We start from the raw sequence: 15696 nt of genomic DNA, 5'->3' as shown, positions 1-15696 counted from the left end.
GTCTTTCAGTGCATGAATGGATAAATAAAATGTGGTAAATCACTCACACCGTGGAGTATTCATTCTGCCATAACAAGGATTGCAGTGCTGATACATGCTGCAACATGCATGAACCTTGAGAACATCATGCTGAGTGAAAGAGGCCAATCATAAAGGACCACATATTAGATATTGAATAATTTCATTTATATGAAATGTCCAGATAAGGCAAATACATAGAGACAGAAAGTACATTGGTGGTTGCCAAGAGTTGGGAACGTTTGGGAAAGATGAGAAGTGACTACTAATGGGTTCAAGATTTCCTTTTGGACGGATGAAAATATTCTGGAATAGTGGTGACTGTTGCGCAACTTGTGAATACAGTAAAAACTACTCAACCCCATACTTTCAAAGGGTGGATTTTATGCTATGTGATTTATATCTCAATAACAAAAATGAGTATTATTCATCCATTTAACAGAATAAAGGAGAGAGGTCATATCATTTCAATATGGAAACACATTTGACAATACCCAACATCCATTCCTGATTTTTTTTAAAACTGGCAAATCCAGAATATAAAGAAATTTCCTTAATTAGATAAAGGATATCTACAAAACCACAGCAAACATTTCAGTTAGTGGCGATGTGTTGAAGGTTTTTCCTGTGGAACGAGATAAGGGACTTACTCTGACTGTTTCTATTCACCACTGTACCAGAGGTACTAACCATTGCTGTAAAGAATTAAAAAGAAAAATCAGAAAGGTTGGAAACAGGGAAAAACAACTTGTCATTTCTGGCAATGATATAAAAGAACTATAGATAAATTATGAAAATTAATAATGGAGTTTTAAAAGGTGTTAGAAGTTCAATAAACAGATATATTTTTCTTTTTTTTCACTTTATAAATGTATTTTAGTTCAATTTTCTTTAAATAACCAAGCGCTGAAAACTTTACAAAAATGTTAATTAACAGATATATTTCTATAAACCATGAACAGAGAAAATGGAAAAAAAAATTAGTATCCTCAAAAAACACCAAATGCAGGGGCCGGCCCCATGGCTGAGTGGTGAAGTTCGTGTGCTCTGCTTCGGCGGGCGGCCCAGGGTTTCACCAGTTTGGGTCCTGGGCACGGACATGGCACTGCTCATCAAGCTATGCTGAGGTGGCGTCCTGCTTAGCACAACCCGCAGGACCTACAACGAGAATATACAACTATGTAGGGGGACTTTGGGGAGAAGAAGAAGGGGGAAAAAAAAAAGGATTGGCACCAGATGTTAGCTCAGCTACCGATCTTTAAAAAAAACTCCACCACCACCAAATGCCTAGGAAGAAGTCTAATGATACGTAAGATAAGCCTTCTGCCTATGGAAATTTAAAATATAAAGTCTTATATTAAAATGTAAAATTGAGAGATTCAAGAAGAAATAATAAAGGATATACCATTTTTATGTATTTCAAGTTTCACTATTGTGAAGGTTAGTTTTTACTGACTTGCTCTTTGAACTTATTAATCCATGGTAGTCCACTACTTGAAAATTTTTCCCCACTGCCCACAGATGTTTTAAAAAGTCAGGTTTGTTGAGATATATTTGTATACAAGAGTATTTACCCTTTTGAAGAGATTTAAGTGAGTGAATTCTAACATGCTTATAGTCGTGTAACTACCACTAAAATCAAGACACTGTGTTTCTATACTAGCAATGAATAACTGCAAAATAGAATAAAAGAAGACACAAAACACAACCCAGTACCATTTATAGTAGTACAAAAACATGAACTACTTAGGCATAGATCTGACAAAGTATATACAAGACTTGTATGTTAAAAATTATGCAACTTGATGAAAAAAATCAAGACCCCAAAAAGGCGGGAGATATTCATTGTTTATGAATCGGAAGACTCGATATTATGGAAATGTCACTTCTCCCCAGATTGATGTGTTAGTCCAGTACAATTTCCAGCAGATTTTTGTGTGAATTGAAAACTTGATTCTAAAGTTTTTATAGAAAAGTATAGGAACTAGCATAGCCCAAACAGTTTTGAAAAAGAACAGCAAAGTCCAAAGACTCACACTGCTTGATTTCAAGAACTTACTCTACAGCTATGCTAATCAAGACTGAGAAACTGGCAAGAGCATAGAGAGAGATCAACCATATGATAGCAGGTAAGCCCACAGATTTTTGGCTACTTGATTTTGATCAAGGTTCCAAGGTAGTTCAATGCCATCCATTATACTGGATACAAAGAAATAACTATAAGTGGATAATAGCTCAAAATGTGAAACCTGAAAGCACAAGTTTTAAAGGAAATACAGGGGCAGATCCTCACCACCTTGGATTAGGATAAGATTTCTTATATAAGACACAATAAGCAAGAGTCATAAAAGAAAAACTTGATTATTCAGAATAGAATTGAACGAGAGGATAGGCATAGTTTAGGAGGAAACATTTATAAGTCCCCTGTTTGAAAAGGGGCTTGTATACAGAATATATAAAGAACTCTCACAACTCAATAATAAGAAAGCAAACAACCGAATGAAATGAGCAATTAAAAATTAGCAAAAACCTGAAAACGTTGTGGAAATAGGTAGCGGTGGTAGTTGTACAACATTGTGAATGTACTTAATGCCAGTGAATTCTACACTTACAAAGGGTTAACATGGTAAATTTTATGTAATGTGTATTTTACCACAATAAAAATAAAAGGACATAGAACTATAGACATACATTGTGTCTATGCCAGTTATTTGGCCACTGTATTATACTGTAGTTAGGTGAGATGTAATTATCTGGGGAGACTGGGTGAAGGGTAACTTGTGAATCTATAATTATTTCAAAATAAAAAGTTAATAAAAAATGTGCAAAAGATTTGAACAGAGGCCTTACAAAGGAAAATATATGATGGCAAATAAGCACACAAAAACATGCTCACTATCCCTGGGGAAATAGAAGTGAAAACCACAGCAGATTACCACCATTCATCCATTAAAATGGCTTTGAGAAAGAACTGACAGTACCAAGTGTTAGTGAAGATGGTGGAATGACTTGAGCTCATACATTGCTGGTGTGAAAGCATACCTTTACCATCAAATCTGACAATCCCAACACTAGTTTTTTATTGAAGGGTAATGAAAACATGTCCACACAAAAACCTGCATGTGATGTTTATAGCAGCTTTATTCATAATCTCCACTGATTTTTAAATCAAGTGTTGAAACAGAATGTTGAGTTAGTCAATTAATTGCTATTTTTCTTTTTTCTCATTCCCTCCTCTTCTCTCCTCTTCTGTCTCCTCTCTCTCCTCCCCTTCCTTCCGCTCAATATAATTTATAGTAGCAGATTCTTTGCTGAAAAAGATTTAGCTAAGCAAAATGTGTTTGATGCTGAAATACAGTTAAAAGGATGTGGTCAGCTGATGGGTGCTGGCAGTTTTTTAGAGGCATCACAGAATGGTATTGTCCTTAACACAGAGTTCTGAGTCCAGCTCTCAGCCTTATAGGCTCAGAAACCTGACTTTGACAGTATGATAATCAAATTCATTCCTTAGAGGCAGACTCACATTAACCAAAATAGGAAAAACTGGAGGATAGTCAGAATGCTGATTTATAAGTTTACAAAAAAATAGGTGTAACCTATTAAACGGATTGGAATGCTCTCTTTCACAAGTGGGAAGGGAGCTTGGTGAACGTGGGAGTGAGAACATGCGTAGATGATGCAAACTGAGTGTTCAAGGGCCAGCTGGCTCATACTACTGTGTTGTTGAGTCCCGGTGGCCTGTCGCAGCATGGGTTACAGTAAGTCCCCTCTCCTTGGGTGCACAGCATCTGCTTAGCGGTGGTGCTTTCCTTCCTCTGTTGAATGTGCTGGCCAGTTTGTCTTCTGATGAGTACGTTAACTGTTCTGATATGTTAAAACCTTCCCATTTTACATGGGTCTGCAGAACTGGCATCAAATGCTCAAAATGTACATCAGGATCTGCCAGACAAAAATTCTTATGGACCCAAAGGTATGACTGTTTTATTTGAAAAACGTCCTTAGTTAAGAATCTTATAAAATGCTTACAATATCTTCCATTTTTATCAAGGCTAGCTAATAAAATTCATCAGATAAATGTTTGTAATCTATGTTTTTACAACTACTTGATGAAATAATTATCAGCTTTTGATTATGGAAGTGTTTTACAGAACGGCCCTCAAGGCACCACAGAGTTTTGCATCATCGTTTTCCTTTTTCCTACGTGGCTGCCTTATGTGTGCTCTTGATAGAGGGCTAACATCAACTTAAACTGAACATAAAGCACACATCTGAAATTTATTGTTTTAAGCTGAAAATAAATAAATGTCATTGACATTTTACCATATGTTTGAGGTATAGGTCTATAGGTCTAGAATGGGGAGCAAATTCTTACTGTAAAATTTTGATATTTCAAAATAGAGTTAGGACCTGATCCTATGTTCTTCTGTATCTAATGTCTGGATTTTTTACAGTCTGTGTATCTAGGGTAGGTTAATGCAACCACTTGGCCCTGGCTGCTGACATGGGGCTTCCCCTCTACTGCCTGTACCATGTATACCACTGTGCCATGTTGCTCTTCTGCTTATGACTACATGTGTTTTCTGCCTGCCTTCTCAGATTCTCACCCTCTTCTGCATGTCTAAGTTTGCATTTTAATTATTTTCATAGTTCTCTAAGTGGTGGTAGGCTGGTCTCTTTACATATCATGCATAAGAAAGTATGTTCTGACTTAGTACCACTGAATTGTACACTTAAAAATGATGAAGATAGTAAATTTTATGTTAGGAGTGTTTAGCCACAACTTAAAAATTTTTGGAAAAAAGTTTGTTTTAAACTTTAGGATACTTTTAATATTTTTTTTGTAGGTTTTTGTAATGCCTCATTATAGTTTTCTCCCCTAGAATATCCCTTCTTTATAGATCTGTCTGTTCAGGTCTTTTCCAGTCTTCAAATTTTTACTGTGCTCCATCTTCCCCATAAATTTTCTCTTACCATTCTAGCTTTCATTAATTTAGCCATCCTCCAATTTTTAATGTATTAATCAGCTTCATGTAATTTATTATTCAATAATATACTACCTTGATCACTCACAAAGATTTTTTTTATTAAGATTATGATAGTTAACAACCTTGTGACATTACAGTTGTACATCATTATTAGTCATGTTGTAGTACACCACTTCACCCCTAGTGCCCACCCCCCAACCCCCTTCCCCTGGTAACTACCGATCAGTTCTGTTTGTCTATATGTTAACTACCACCTATGAGTGGAATCATACAGAGTTCATCTTTCTCTGCCTGGCTTATTTCACTCAACATAATACCCTCAAGGTCTATCCATGTTGTTGTGAATCGGATGACTTTGTCCTTTTTTATGGCTGAGTAGTGTTCCACTATATATATATATATATATATATATACACACACACACACACACCATATCTTCTTTATCCAATCATCAGTTGCTGGGCACTTAGGTTGGTTCCATGACTTGGCTATCGTGAATAATGCTGCGATGAACATAGGGGTGCATGGGACTTTTGGAATTGCTGATTTCAGGTTCTTAGGATAGATACCCAGTAGTGGGGTGGCTGGATCATAAGGTATTTCTATTCTTAACTTTTTGAGGAATCTCCATACTGTTTTCCATAGTGGCTGCACCAGTTTGCATTCCCACCAACAGTGTGTGAGGGTTCCCTTTTCTCCACAGCCTCTCCAACATTTGTCACTCTTGGTTTTGGATATTTTTGCCATTCTAATAGGTGTAAGGTGATATCTTAGTGTAGTTTTGATTTGCATTTCCCTGATGATTAGTGATGATGAGCATCTTTTCATGACTCACAAAGATTTTAATTCTCTTCCCAATGAGATATGACTTAGGTACTTAGCATTGTGCTTAACGTGTAGGCTTTTAACCTAGTATTGGTTGGTTGATGATTGATGATGAAGGGTTCCTGAGGAAAATGCCACCATAAATTGTTTCTGTTATAATCTTAGATGCCTCAAAAGTGAAAATTTTTGAGACTTTGAAATTGTTTTCTATTTCTTAATTATCCTAAAACTGCTTAGGTCGAGCCTCAGCTTTTGTAAAGTAGAATTTGTCAATCCTTTAATTAGAGTACTGTCTCCTATGATGAGTTTAAGAGTATGAGCATAGGGTCGGATGGATGGAGGTGGCATCAAGAACATTATGTACTGGCCATCTTTGAAATTAGTCCAGTGTGAGCTTTTAAAATTATACATGTACTTAGAGAAAAGTCTGGAAGGAAATATATTAAAAGACTGTGTATTAGTACTTAAAGTCGCATTGTAGAAGGAAGGTAGGAGTGACGGGTAGGTGGCTTGCTTGCCTTAGACTGATTTAGTTTTGTGTTCAGTGTTCTCTCCAAGAGGCCTGTGCAGGGGTCTGGAGAACAAGGTTCCAGTACTGATTTCCACCTGGGACTAATTGTGCCTTGTGTTTTTTCACTTAAATTATTACTTCTGTTTTTCTTTAAGAAAATATTTTAATTCAAAGAGATGTTTTGGGGGAACATAAATTCCTATTTGTTTTATGACTTCCGGAGAAATTATGGAAACGATTTAAGCATATGGTGAGGGAGCCAATACAAAATACCAGATTGTCAGTTCAAATTTTGAAATCTTTATCAAACTTTACTATTATTTCAAGGATACAGGCAGTTGAGAGGCACAGAAGAGCAGAGAGTACCTCTAGCCAAGACCCTCCTTCCTGCAACACACGTGCCCTGTGACCCACAGTAATAGCTGAGGTCTCCAGGTGATGTGCATAGATTTCTCACAAAGCAGGGAATGCTTTTGGGTTTGAAACATCTCCCTTTTATACCCATATAATATCATATCTTATGTGGTATTTTATAGGGAGCCATGTTCCATAAATCTATAGATTCTATGTTTGTTTGCCAGAACCCATCCTAAATTAGGGACATCCTGTTGGAAGCATTCCATGAAGAGGGACTCTTTTCTTAGGTAACACCATCAATTTATTTATGAGGTGGTTGGTTATTAGATTATTGACATGATTCCAAGGGAGTGAGATCTGGTCACCTGCCTTTTTTTCTCAGGAGTGTGCCCCTCCTTTTTCTCCCTTTCTCCTCCCCACACAGAAAGCTCATTGTAGGTCAGATGATCAACTCATTTCTTCCTGTTGAAGGAACAAAAACATTCACAATCTAACTTCCTGAGGGTGGTTATAGTTAATATCTTGGTATATGTCCTTTTAAAACCATTTTCTCTGGGTATGTGTATGCATATATGCTTTAAAATAGTGAGCCTATACTTATGCAGGATCTCTAAGTACTAATGTCAGCATTTTTGAGTACCAGTGCTTTTCTCTAAAGCACGTAATTGTTTTATGAGTGAGTGTTCTGTGGGGACTGTTTGAGCGCATCCTCTGTACCTGCTCATCCTGAGTCACAGCACCAGACTTTATATGAGTAGGACTGAGCTTCAGTTTTCCTGGAGACCTATTAGGAAGCCATATAGTGGAGCTAATATCTTATAAGAAGGATTCTTCTCTAAATTTTGTAATTCAGTAATCCACCTGAAATAGGATCCAAGGCAGACCTGCCTTTTATTGAATTTTGTTTTGTTTTAAATTCTGTATGTCATAAGGAATGATCTCATTGTTAAATATGTCTATTTGTGCTATGCCCATACTTTCTTACTCAAGCTAGAATTGTTTGGATATGATCTAGATTGAAGCAAACTCTGTTTGAGGCGTTGCTTTGAATTTATGTGGATAGTACTTAGCCAAGTTGCATTTGAAAATGTCACCAATTTTATTGAGAATAGATTAACAGCCTCATATTTCTTGAATTACAAACTAAATTGCCAATGAAGCATGTGATGTGTCTTGTGTCGTACACTCCAGAGAATCCTTTGGAATAAGACGATGTTTGACTTTGTGGTGTAAACTGTGGTGGTTGTTATTCTCCACAGGGGCCTGGAAGAATTCTGCGGAAGAGTGGACAACAGAAGACTGGACTGAAGATGTAGGTGTCGAGCGTCGGATCAGACTCCTCTTCCTTCTGGTTCCTGGTGGGGGCACGTGTGCTTTGAAGAAAGCCCGAGACTCATGCCTGTTCTTGGCTCCTTTTCAGACATCTATGATTACCATGTTTTTTTAGCAGATGCTTCTCAGAAGGAAGTTCGTGTTTTGAAATTCTTAAGAAACTTGGTTTTAAAGCGTCTACTTAAAAATGACCAGATGTAGGGTCTGGCCTGGTGGTGTAGGTGTTAATTAAGTTTGTGTGCTCCACTTTGGTGGCCCAGGGTTCATGGGTTTGGATTCTGGGCGCAGACCTACACATGACTCATCAAGCCATGCTGTGGCAGCCTCCCACATGCAAAATGGAGGAAGGTTGGCATAGATGTTAGCTCAGGGACAATCTTCCTCACCAAAAAAATAAATTAATTTAAATGACCTGATGTTAAATAGGACTAAAATCATTTTTTAGCTTATCTTTGTTTTCTTTGGCCTGATAACCAGCAGATGCTACTGCCCTGACCTATGAACCATTAATTATTCTTTATAATGTTTTTATTAAAGGAGAGAGTCTTTGTTTTGGACTCGCTTGAATAAGTCATTCTGGTTCTAGGTCCAACCCCTTCCCCTTTCAGCTAGGCTGGTTCTTTTTGTATTCATTATTCCACAGACATTTTTGAGTGTACTGCAATAGCTTCTGGGTAATGTCAATCTGTAAGTTCTGGGTTCAGCATAAGATATTCTTTGATAAAAAGTATTTAACTTAAATAATGAAAAAGAAAAAGTAACTGTACTAGTCCTATACCATGTTTTACACTGTTTTTCTGTTTGGCTCTCAAGACCCAGAATAGAAGTATGTGCATGATAGGGAATTTCAGCAGACACTAAGGGGGAAAGAATAAAGGGATTGCAAGTTTTGACCTTCAAAATCACATGAAGTGACCCAGACTTTTGATATTTTTTTTTTGAGATTTTTTTCCCCTTTCTCCCATCTTGTACTCACAAGTTTGTTTGTTTTTTTAACTGCACTTATGCATCCTTCCTTCTTTAGCAGTATTATATCTGGCTCGTTATGGAGTGAGCTGGGGCGGATGTGAGGAAGGAGAACCGATAAGCTAATTTGATTGGGATTTGGGAGATTTAGGGTATATTTTCATTTCTGCCACACACTGAGCACAAGTCCTGGGGGTGTGATGTTACCCGGTTTTCTGTTACCTGTAATAGGAAGCTGGACTAGATGGGTGGTTATTTGAATCAGTGGAGGGATGGGTACTGGTGATAGTGTGAAATCAGCGAGCAGCCTATGGACACTTTACCTTATTTCAAACAGAGCCATTTACTTTGAAGTGTTTTGTGTTACTAGAATCTTTGGTAAGACTTTGGAGAAGAGAAAGATTCTAGGGCTAAAAGCTCTACTTCTTTGCCTGTTTGGTGCAGCAGACAGGTTAAAAAATCAGCAGGGGATCGGAAGGCAAAAGGCCTGTATTCGGATTCTAACTGGGTTGCCCTGTTGACCTGGGACGAGGCATCTTTCCTTTCTGAGCCCCCTGTCCTTCATCTATGTAATGAATATCATAACTGTCATGCCTAACTCATGGGGTTTTTCTCTGGGTCAGATGAGGTCTTATGATGGAAGTCTGCTAACCAGCAGTACAGTATACACACACAGAGATAGTAATGTTCTGCTGTAAAGGCCACATTGCATCACAATGTAATTTATAATTACTGAAAGGTAGTATCATAGGGAATTTGGACATCTTTTCTCAGGAATTATCAAAAAATTTTTTAAGTTTTCTGAGATGTTACAAAGTAATGGTGATTGAAAGGTGAGTACTCTAAAATGCAAATCCTAAAATTCCTTGTAAAGCTTAGAATAATACCTTCTCAACTTTTACCCCTCTTGCCCATTTTTTAAAAAAAGACAGAAGTAGGAAACAGTTCAGCCTTCACACAGGGTGTCCACTGATTAATGTGGTTCTTACTTCCCTTGAACTTACTAATATTTTTAAGGCTTTAGATCTATTCTATCATTGCTTCTCGTAGAATTACTCTTTATTGCTTCTCTCTTTGTCTTAACTCTATTTAATTTGTAAGCTTCTTTAAGGCAAAAATGGGTTCCTTGGGTCTCTTAAGATACTACCTTGGAACAGGGTGCAGCATAAGCCCTGCTTGTTGAATCAGTTGTCAGTTCAGCACTGTTTGTTTTAACAGAAGATGAACACCTGCTGTGTGCTCTGCCCCGTCTGAATATTAATGTCTGAGGAAGTCTGATTTTATACAGTGTTTCAGAGTTATGAGACATTTAAAGTTGCTAAGAATTATAGCAGTCTTTAAATAGCATTTTTGTTAGTTTCTCATATTCTCTCTTTAGATCAACATTTATCAGCCTTTACAAGCCCATGCCCTGCTTTGAAAACATAAAAAGAGCCTACCTTTCATTAATCTCATTTGAGGTTTCAAAAAGTTTTGTCCTGGGGCTGGCCCGGTGGACCAGTGGTTAAGTTCACACGTTCCGCTTCTCAGCACCGGTTCAGATCCCGGGTGTGGACATGGCACTGCTTGGCAAAAGCCATGCTGTGGTAGGTGTCCCACGTATAAAGTAGAGGAAGATGGGCATGGATGTTCGCTCAGGGCCAGTCTTCCTCAGCAAAAAGAGAAGGATTGGCAGTAGTTAGCTCAGGGCTAATCTTCCTCAAAAAAAAAAAATTTTGTCCTGTGTGCCTTAAAAGTGCATTAAAACAATACGCATGAATCTCATAATAATTATGGTGAATGAAAGAAGCCAGACAGAAAACATTGCGTATTTTTTTATCCCACTTAAAATTCTAGAAAATACACCCTTATCTATAGTGACAGAAAGCACCTTAGTGGTTGCCTGGGGAGAAGGTGAGTGGTGGGAGGGATTGATCACGCAGGGACAGGAGCAAACTTTTGGAGTAATACTTGAGTTGGTGATGGTTGTATGAGAGTATGCATATGACAAAACTCATTCAGTTTGAATATTTGCAGTTATTGTATGTGTTACACCTCAGTAAAATTATTTTTATAGAAACAGCAAGGAACCCTATGACTTAATAAAAAAAGAAATATAAATTACTAATGTGAAGTACTAAAACCATGAAAATATAAATTACTGACGTGAAGACCTAAAACCATGAAAATATAAATTACTAATGTGAAGTACTAAAGCCATCTGTCTTTGGGGAAAGAACGCATCAATTATTTTGCCTTTTCAAACTTCCCTACTGCTTTCTGGCGTTAAGCTGACATTGGTGGTTTTACTGGTGCTCTCACGTTTCATAATAGCGTGGTGAGACTGGGACTTCAACCCTGCTCTTACCTGGCTTCCCTGTGTTGTTCCCCTGATGTGAGATCGTTGTTGTGGGCTTATCCGTCTGGAATCACCTTCACCTAAAGAAAATTACTTGTCCTGATCACTTGTATGTTTCTTTTTTCCTTTAGACCACGTTTTGGGTAAACCATAATGAGAGTACTGGTGACTAAAAATTGTCAGGTATTTGTTACATTTTTGGTTTGCTATTATATAGAATAAAATTAAAATATTTTTTTCATCCTTTCCATACAGCTTTCTGAAACAAAGGTCTTCACTGCCTCGTCTGTTCCAGTGGAGAATCCTGTCACACCTGGGCCAAGGTAAACACGTTTGCCACCTTTTGTTTGCTATTCAAAGCGTAATTGAAATTTCTTGCCTCAGGAAAAGTGTTTGGTTCTTGCATGTCTTTCTGTTCTTTACCCTTTTCTTGAATCTGTTTCTATTTTTCTCTTTTCTGTCTAAGACTTTATTTTATCCCTAACCTACCTGCTGAGCTGGCAGAGCCTCCATCATTTCCTAATTGACTGGGTCCACTGATGAATTCAGATAGCAATTATGTTGGTGATTTGTTACCATTTGTGGCAGAGATTATGTTAAACCTATTTTTTTTGTTTTGAGGAAGGTTAGCCCTGAGCTAACTACTGCCAACCCTCGTCTTTTTTTTGCTGAGGAAGACTGGCCCTGAGCTAACATCCATGCCCATATTCCCCTACTTTATACGTGGGATGCCTACCACAGCATGGCTTTTGCCAAGCAGTGCCGTGTCCGCACCTGGGATCTGAACCGGTGAACCCCGGGCCGCGGAGAAGTGGAATGTGTGAACTTAACCACTGTACCACCAGGCCGGCCCCTGTTAAACCTATTTAATGGTTGTTCTTTTTTTACTTTTGTAAACATTGTTTTTTGACAGATGAACTCAATACAAAATATCCTGTGGTTTCTTCATATGATACCATTTATTTAGATTTTGTTTCATATGAGCTCTACTAGTTTTTATCTACTAGTCTCATAGATCACAGAAAAGGAAGGAGCTTTTGAGGGTAAAAGAAACATTGTTAAAATGTGTACAAAACGGAATTATTGAAAAGCATTTATTTACATCCTAGTTATCACAATAGCTCTAAAAACCTTTGATTATGGTTTCAAAATGCAGTCATCTAAAAGGATAAAAGCCTTGATAGATATGACACCTGAGAATTGAAGGCAATTTTGAACCTAGCATGCTCAATCTTGTGTTAAATGAGATGGTTATAAGACTCCATTATGAGAAATAAAAACTATCAAAGGTTTTATGTCTTGCAGTATATTGTTTTGTGAATTGCTCAGAATTTCTTGTTAATAGGATACAACTTCTTCATTGTATTGATTACTCAGTGAATTTGATAGAATCATTTTCTTTTTATTTTTAAATATTAAGTGGACTTTTCTAGTAGTTATTTTTCAGAAGACAGCGCTGTAGTATTTTTCATGCATAAGTCTTATCAAGCTTTTGTAATAGAACTTGCTCTGTTTTTTGTAGTAGTCAACTTTTGAGATGGGTCATTTCTAATATGACTACCCTGGATTTGTATCCCTGGAGTAGGGATATCATGAGCTAGAACATTACCTCAGGATCTGAAATCTTAGTGTGGGACTAGAGCCTGGTTATGGGAAAGTGAGAATGGTAGAGCACAAGGAGAGGAGCTCAGACCTGGCAACTGCGCTCTGTATCAGGAGTGAATCTTGACTTATTTGATCTCCCAACATCTGCCTCACTGGCCTGGTGAGAGTATGAGTTAGGAGAGCTGACTGGGAGCTGGCCCTTTGAAACTCTTTCGTGAAGCACGTTGGCGTGTTAGGTAATGCTGTGCCTCGCAGGTCGTGTAGAGAAGTGTTAAGCAGCTCACCCACATGTCAGGTAGTGTCTGTCTGGAGGACCGTTTCTTCCTCGTGCTTTCAGGTTTTCAGGCCATGGTTTGCAAATTGGATTATCTGTCTTTCTTGGGGACATTACCAGAGTTCTAATTAACAGAGTCTTTGTTAATATTTTGTGCCTTTTTTCCCTGAATATTTAAGAGAGAAAATTATATGAGATTCATATAACCCTAAGTATATTATGTGGTGGAATGCAGAACTTACAGTAAATGGGGAACTGCTTGAATGGTCAAGTAAGGCTGTTGTCCTCATTCCCCAAAAATAAGAATTCACTCCCCTTTAGGAAAGTTTGAGAGACACTGGTTCCAAATAATAAATGGGGCAAAATATTCTAAAGGAAATGAGCTAGACTTCAGGAAATTGCTTGTTTGCTCAGTTCCTCCAGGTTTTCAAATCACTTGTCATTGTGCCATTTCTGTGGAAATACACACCTTTTCCTTTCCCTTCTCTGCATAGCCCTGCTTCAGTCTTTGTGGCTTCACATATGCTTTTTTTGGTGATTGTTGCCCTCCTATTGGCTCCTTAAACTCCAGTTTCCAAAGGTGTTCCTCACTTAGATAGAATTGACTTTATATTGCTTCACTTCTCAAATTCATTTGCTGGTAAGATTTGCTTATGACTCGCTCCTCATTTGCCTTTTGTCTGCTTAGCATTGACCTGGTCGCCTTGCTCCAGAAGCCTGTTCCTCCCAGTGAAGCCTCAGAAGTCAGCTCCTTTGAAACTTCCCAACAGCAGGGCTTTGGCCAAGCCCTTGTCTTCACAAATTCTCAGCACAACAGTCAGATGGCACCAGGGACGGGCAGCTCCACTGCTGTCAACTCCTATTCTCCTCAGAGTCTGGTAACTCGCTTTTATTTCAGTACGGGGTTTTAAGGAATGTGCCCATGAGCAAATGTATTCTAGAATGACACATGCCTTATAATTTTCTAAATAGAAAATTTCTACAATAGATCTCAGTCCAGAAGACAATGATGTGGTAATTTCCAAGCACATATCTGATGATTCCGTGTGGAATTCAACTACTCTGAGTTTTCTGGACGAAGATAAAAATATTTCTTTATGATTGGTTGAAGTCTTTTCCGTCATAATCACTCAGTCAGGCGTCCTTCTTATAATGAACTTTTTTTTCTTGGATTTTGTTTCAAAGTCTGTCTCTATACTTAAAATGTTAAAATTTTCATTTCTTTTCCAATTTACTTAAATGCAAATGTTGGTCAGTATTGGCTTGCTAAAATCATGCAAAAACAGTTCTTTCCAAGTCTGCCTAGGTGCTTACATTTTTTGCATTTTTATTTGTTTTGTTCCGTAAAATTAGTGTACTTTTTCTTAAAATGTCACACAATGTAGTAGAGGTCTTTAAAATTTGGATGTGTTTTCACTGAAACTGTCATTTGCTGCTGCATCTGCAACTCTGACATCCCATGAGAATTAAGCTCCCATCAGAAAGAACTTCAGGAACTCTTAGTGAAGAATGTGAAGATAGGCTGATGGCAGTAGAAGCTTAGACCTTAGATGAAAGAATGGAGCTGTGGAACGGGGACCTGAAGCCGCTGCCTAACTGCAGGCACTTCTGAGTGGGCAGTGGGGACTTCAGAAGGACCGTAAACATAGATCCACAGCTTTCACTAGTGACAGTTATTTTGGTTCATTCTTTGTTGTGTGTTACTTGAAATCTACAGTTGAGAAACAGAATTTCTTATAAATATAATACAATTTTTTCCCCTACCTGACTCAAAATCATTTACCTGTACTCTAATAAAATGGAGAGTCGAATAAGCACATTTTTCCTTGCTGTGTTCTACTCTGCACAGTCATATCATGTCAAGTATAACTGGCTTGGGCATTTGTCAGTTTTAGTGTCATTGATGATCATATATGGGAGTATATCAGTGCTGCAAGTGGGACAGCCCAAGGCATGGTGCCATCTCTGTTTCGGGAGGGGCTAATGATACCCCTGCCTTTTTATTGAACCATCTGTGTCCTTTCCTCCTCTGCCTTTCCATCGCTGTTGGTACACTGATGTAATGTCCTTGCTGACTTGCTGGAATCTCGCCCAGGCCACTGAGAGGATAGGTAGGACGTGAGTTGTTTTTTTTTTACAGTGACGTTTAGGTGTGTTGCTTTTGTTATGAACAACACCTTGAGAAACTGGAATATGAATTATTCATTTAGCATATTAGAGCCATGGTTCTCAACCCTACTGTACTTTTATAATCAATGGGGAACTATAGTAAATAACATAATAGTGATGATAATAATAAGAAAATAATGCCAAAGTCTATACAAGGCCAAATAAGTCAGAATCTTTGGGATTGGGGTTAGAATAATTTTAATTGTTCTAGCACTCGTGTGTGTTTGTGTATATGTGAGTGCATGCACACATGTGCATGTGTACCGATACACACATTTTTTAAAGTGCCCCTGTTGATTGAAATGTGGAGGTGGGA

The 15696-nt window shown here is 37.9% G+C and overlaps 1 protein-coding gene and 1 non-coding gene across 10 annotated transcripts in view; both read left to right on the top strand.

Moving 5' to 3' along the window:
- The window catches only part of UBAP2 (ubiquitin associated protein 2), a 120044-nt gene that overhangs the window by 81179 nt on the left and 23169 nt on the right, over window positions 1–15696 (top strand). For 8 of the 9 annotated variants that reach the window (XM_023627472.2, XM_070248764.1, XM_070248763.1 and 5 more), the window contains 3 exons: window positions 7956–8008; window positions 11588–11655; window positions 13900–14089. In XM_023627472.2, the coding sequence (XP_023483240.2) occupies window positions 7956–8008; window positions 11588–11655; window positions 13900–14089 (311 nt within the window). Of the gene's footprint in view, window positions 1–7955; window positions 8009–11587; window positions 11656–13899; window positions 14090–15696 lie in introns of those variants that run through there. The other variant, XM_070248770.1, reaches the window with a different exon arrangement.
- LOC111770260 (small nucleolar RNA SNORD121A) lies at window positions 14206–14288 on the top strand. Its single transcript, XR_002803419.1, has one exon. It is a non-coding gene; the product is annotated as a small nucleolar RNA SNORD121A (small nucleolar RNA).

The sequence above is a fragment of the Equus caballus genome, chromosome 23 (genome assembly GCF_041296265.1).
Source record: "Equus caballus isolate H_3958 breed thoroughbred chromosome 23, TB-T2T, whole genome shotgun sequence".
Lineage (NCBI taxonomy): Eukaryota > Metazoa > Chordata > Mammalia > Perissodactyla > Equidae > Equus > Equus caballus.
The sequence above is the reverse complement of the archived record's forward strand: the minus strand, read 5'-3'. Positions and strand labels throughout refer to the sequence as shown.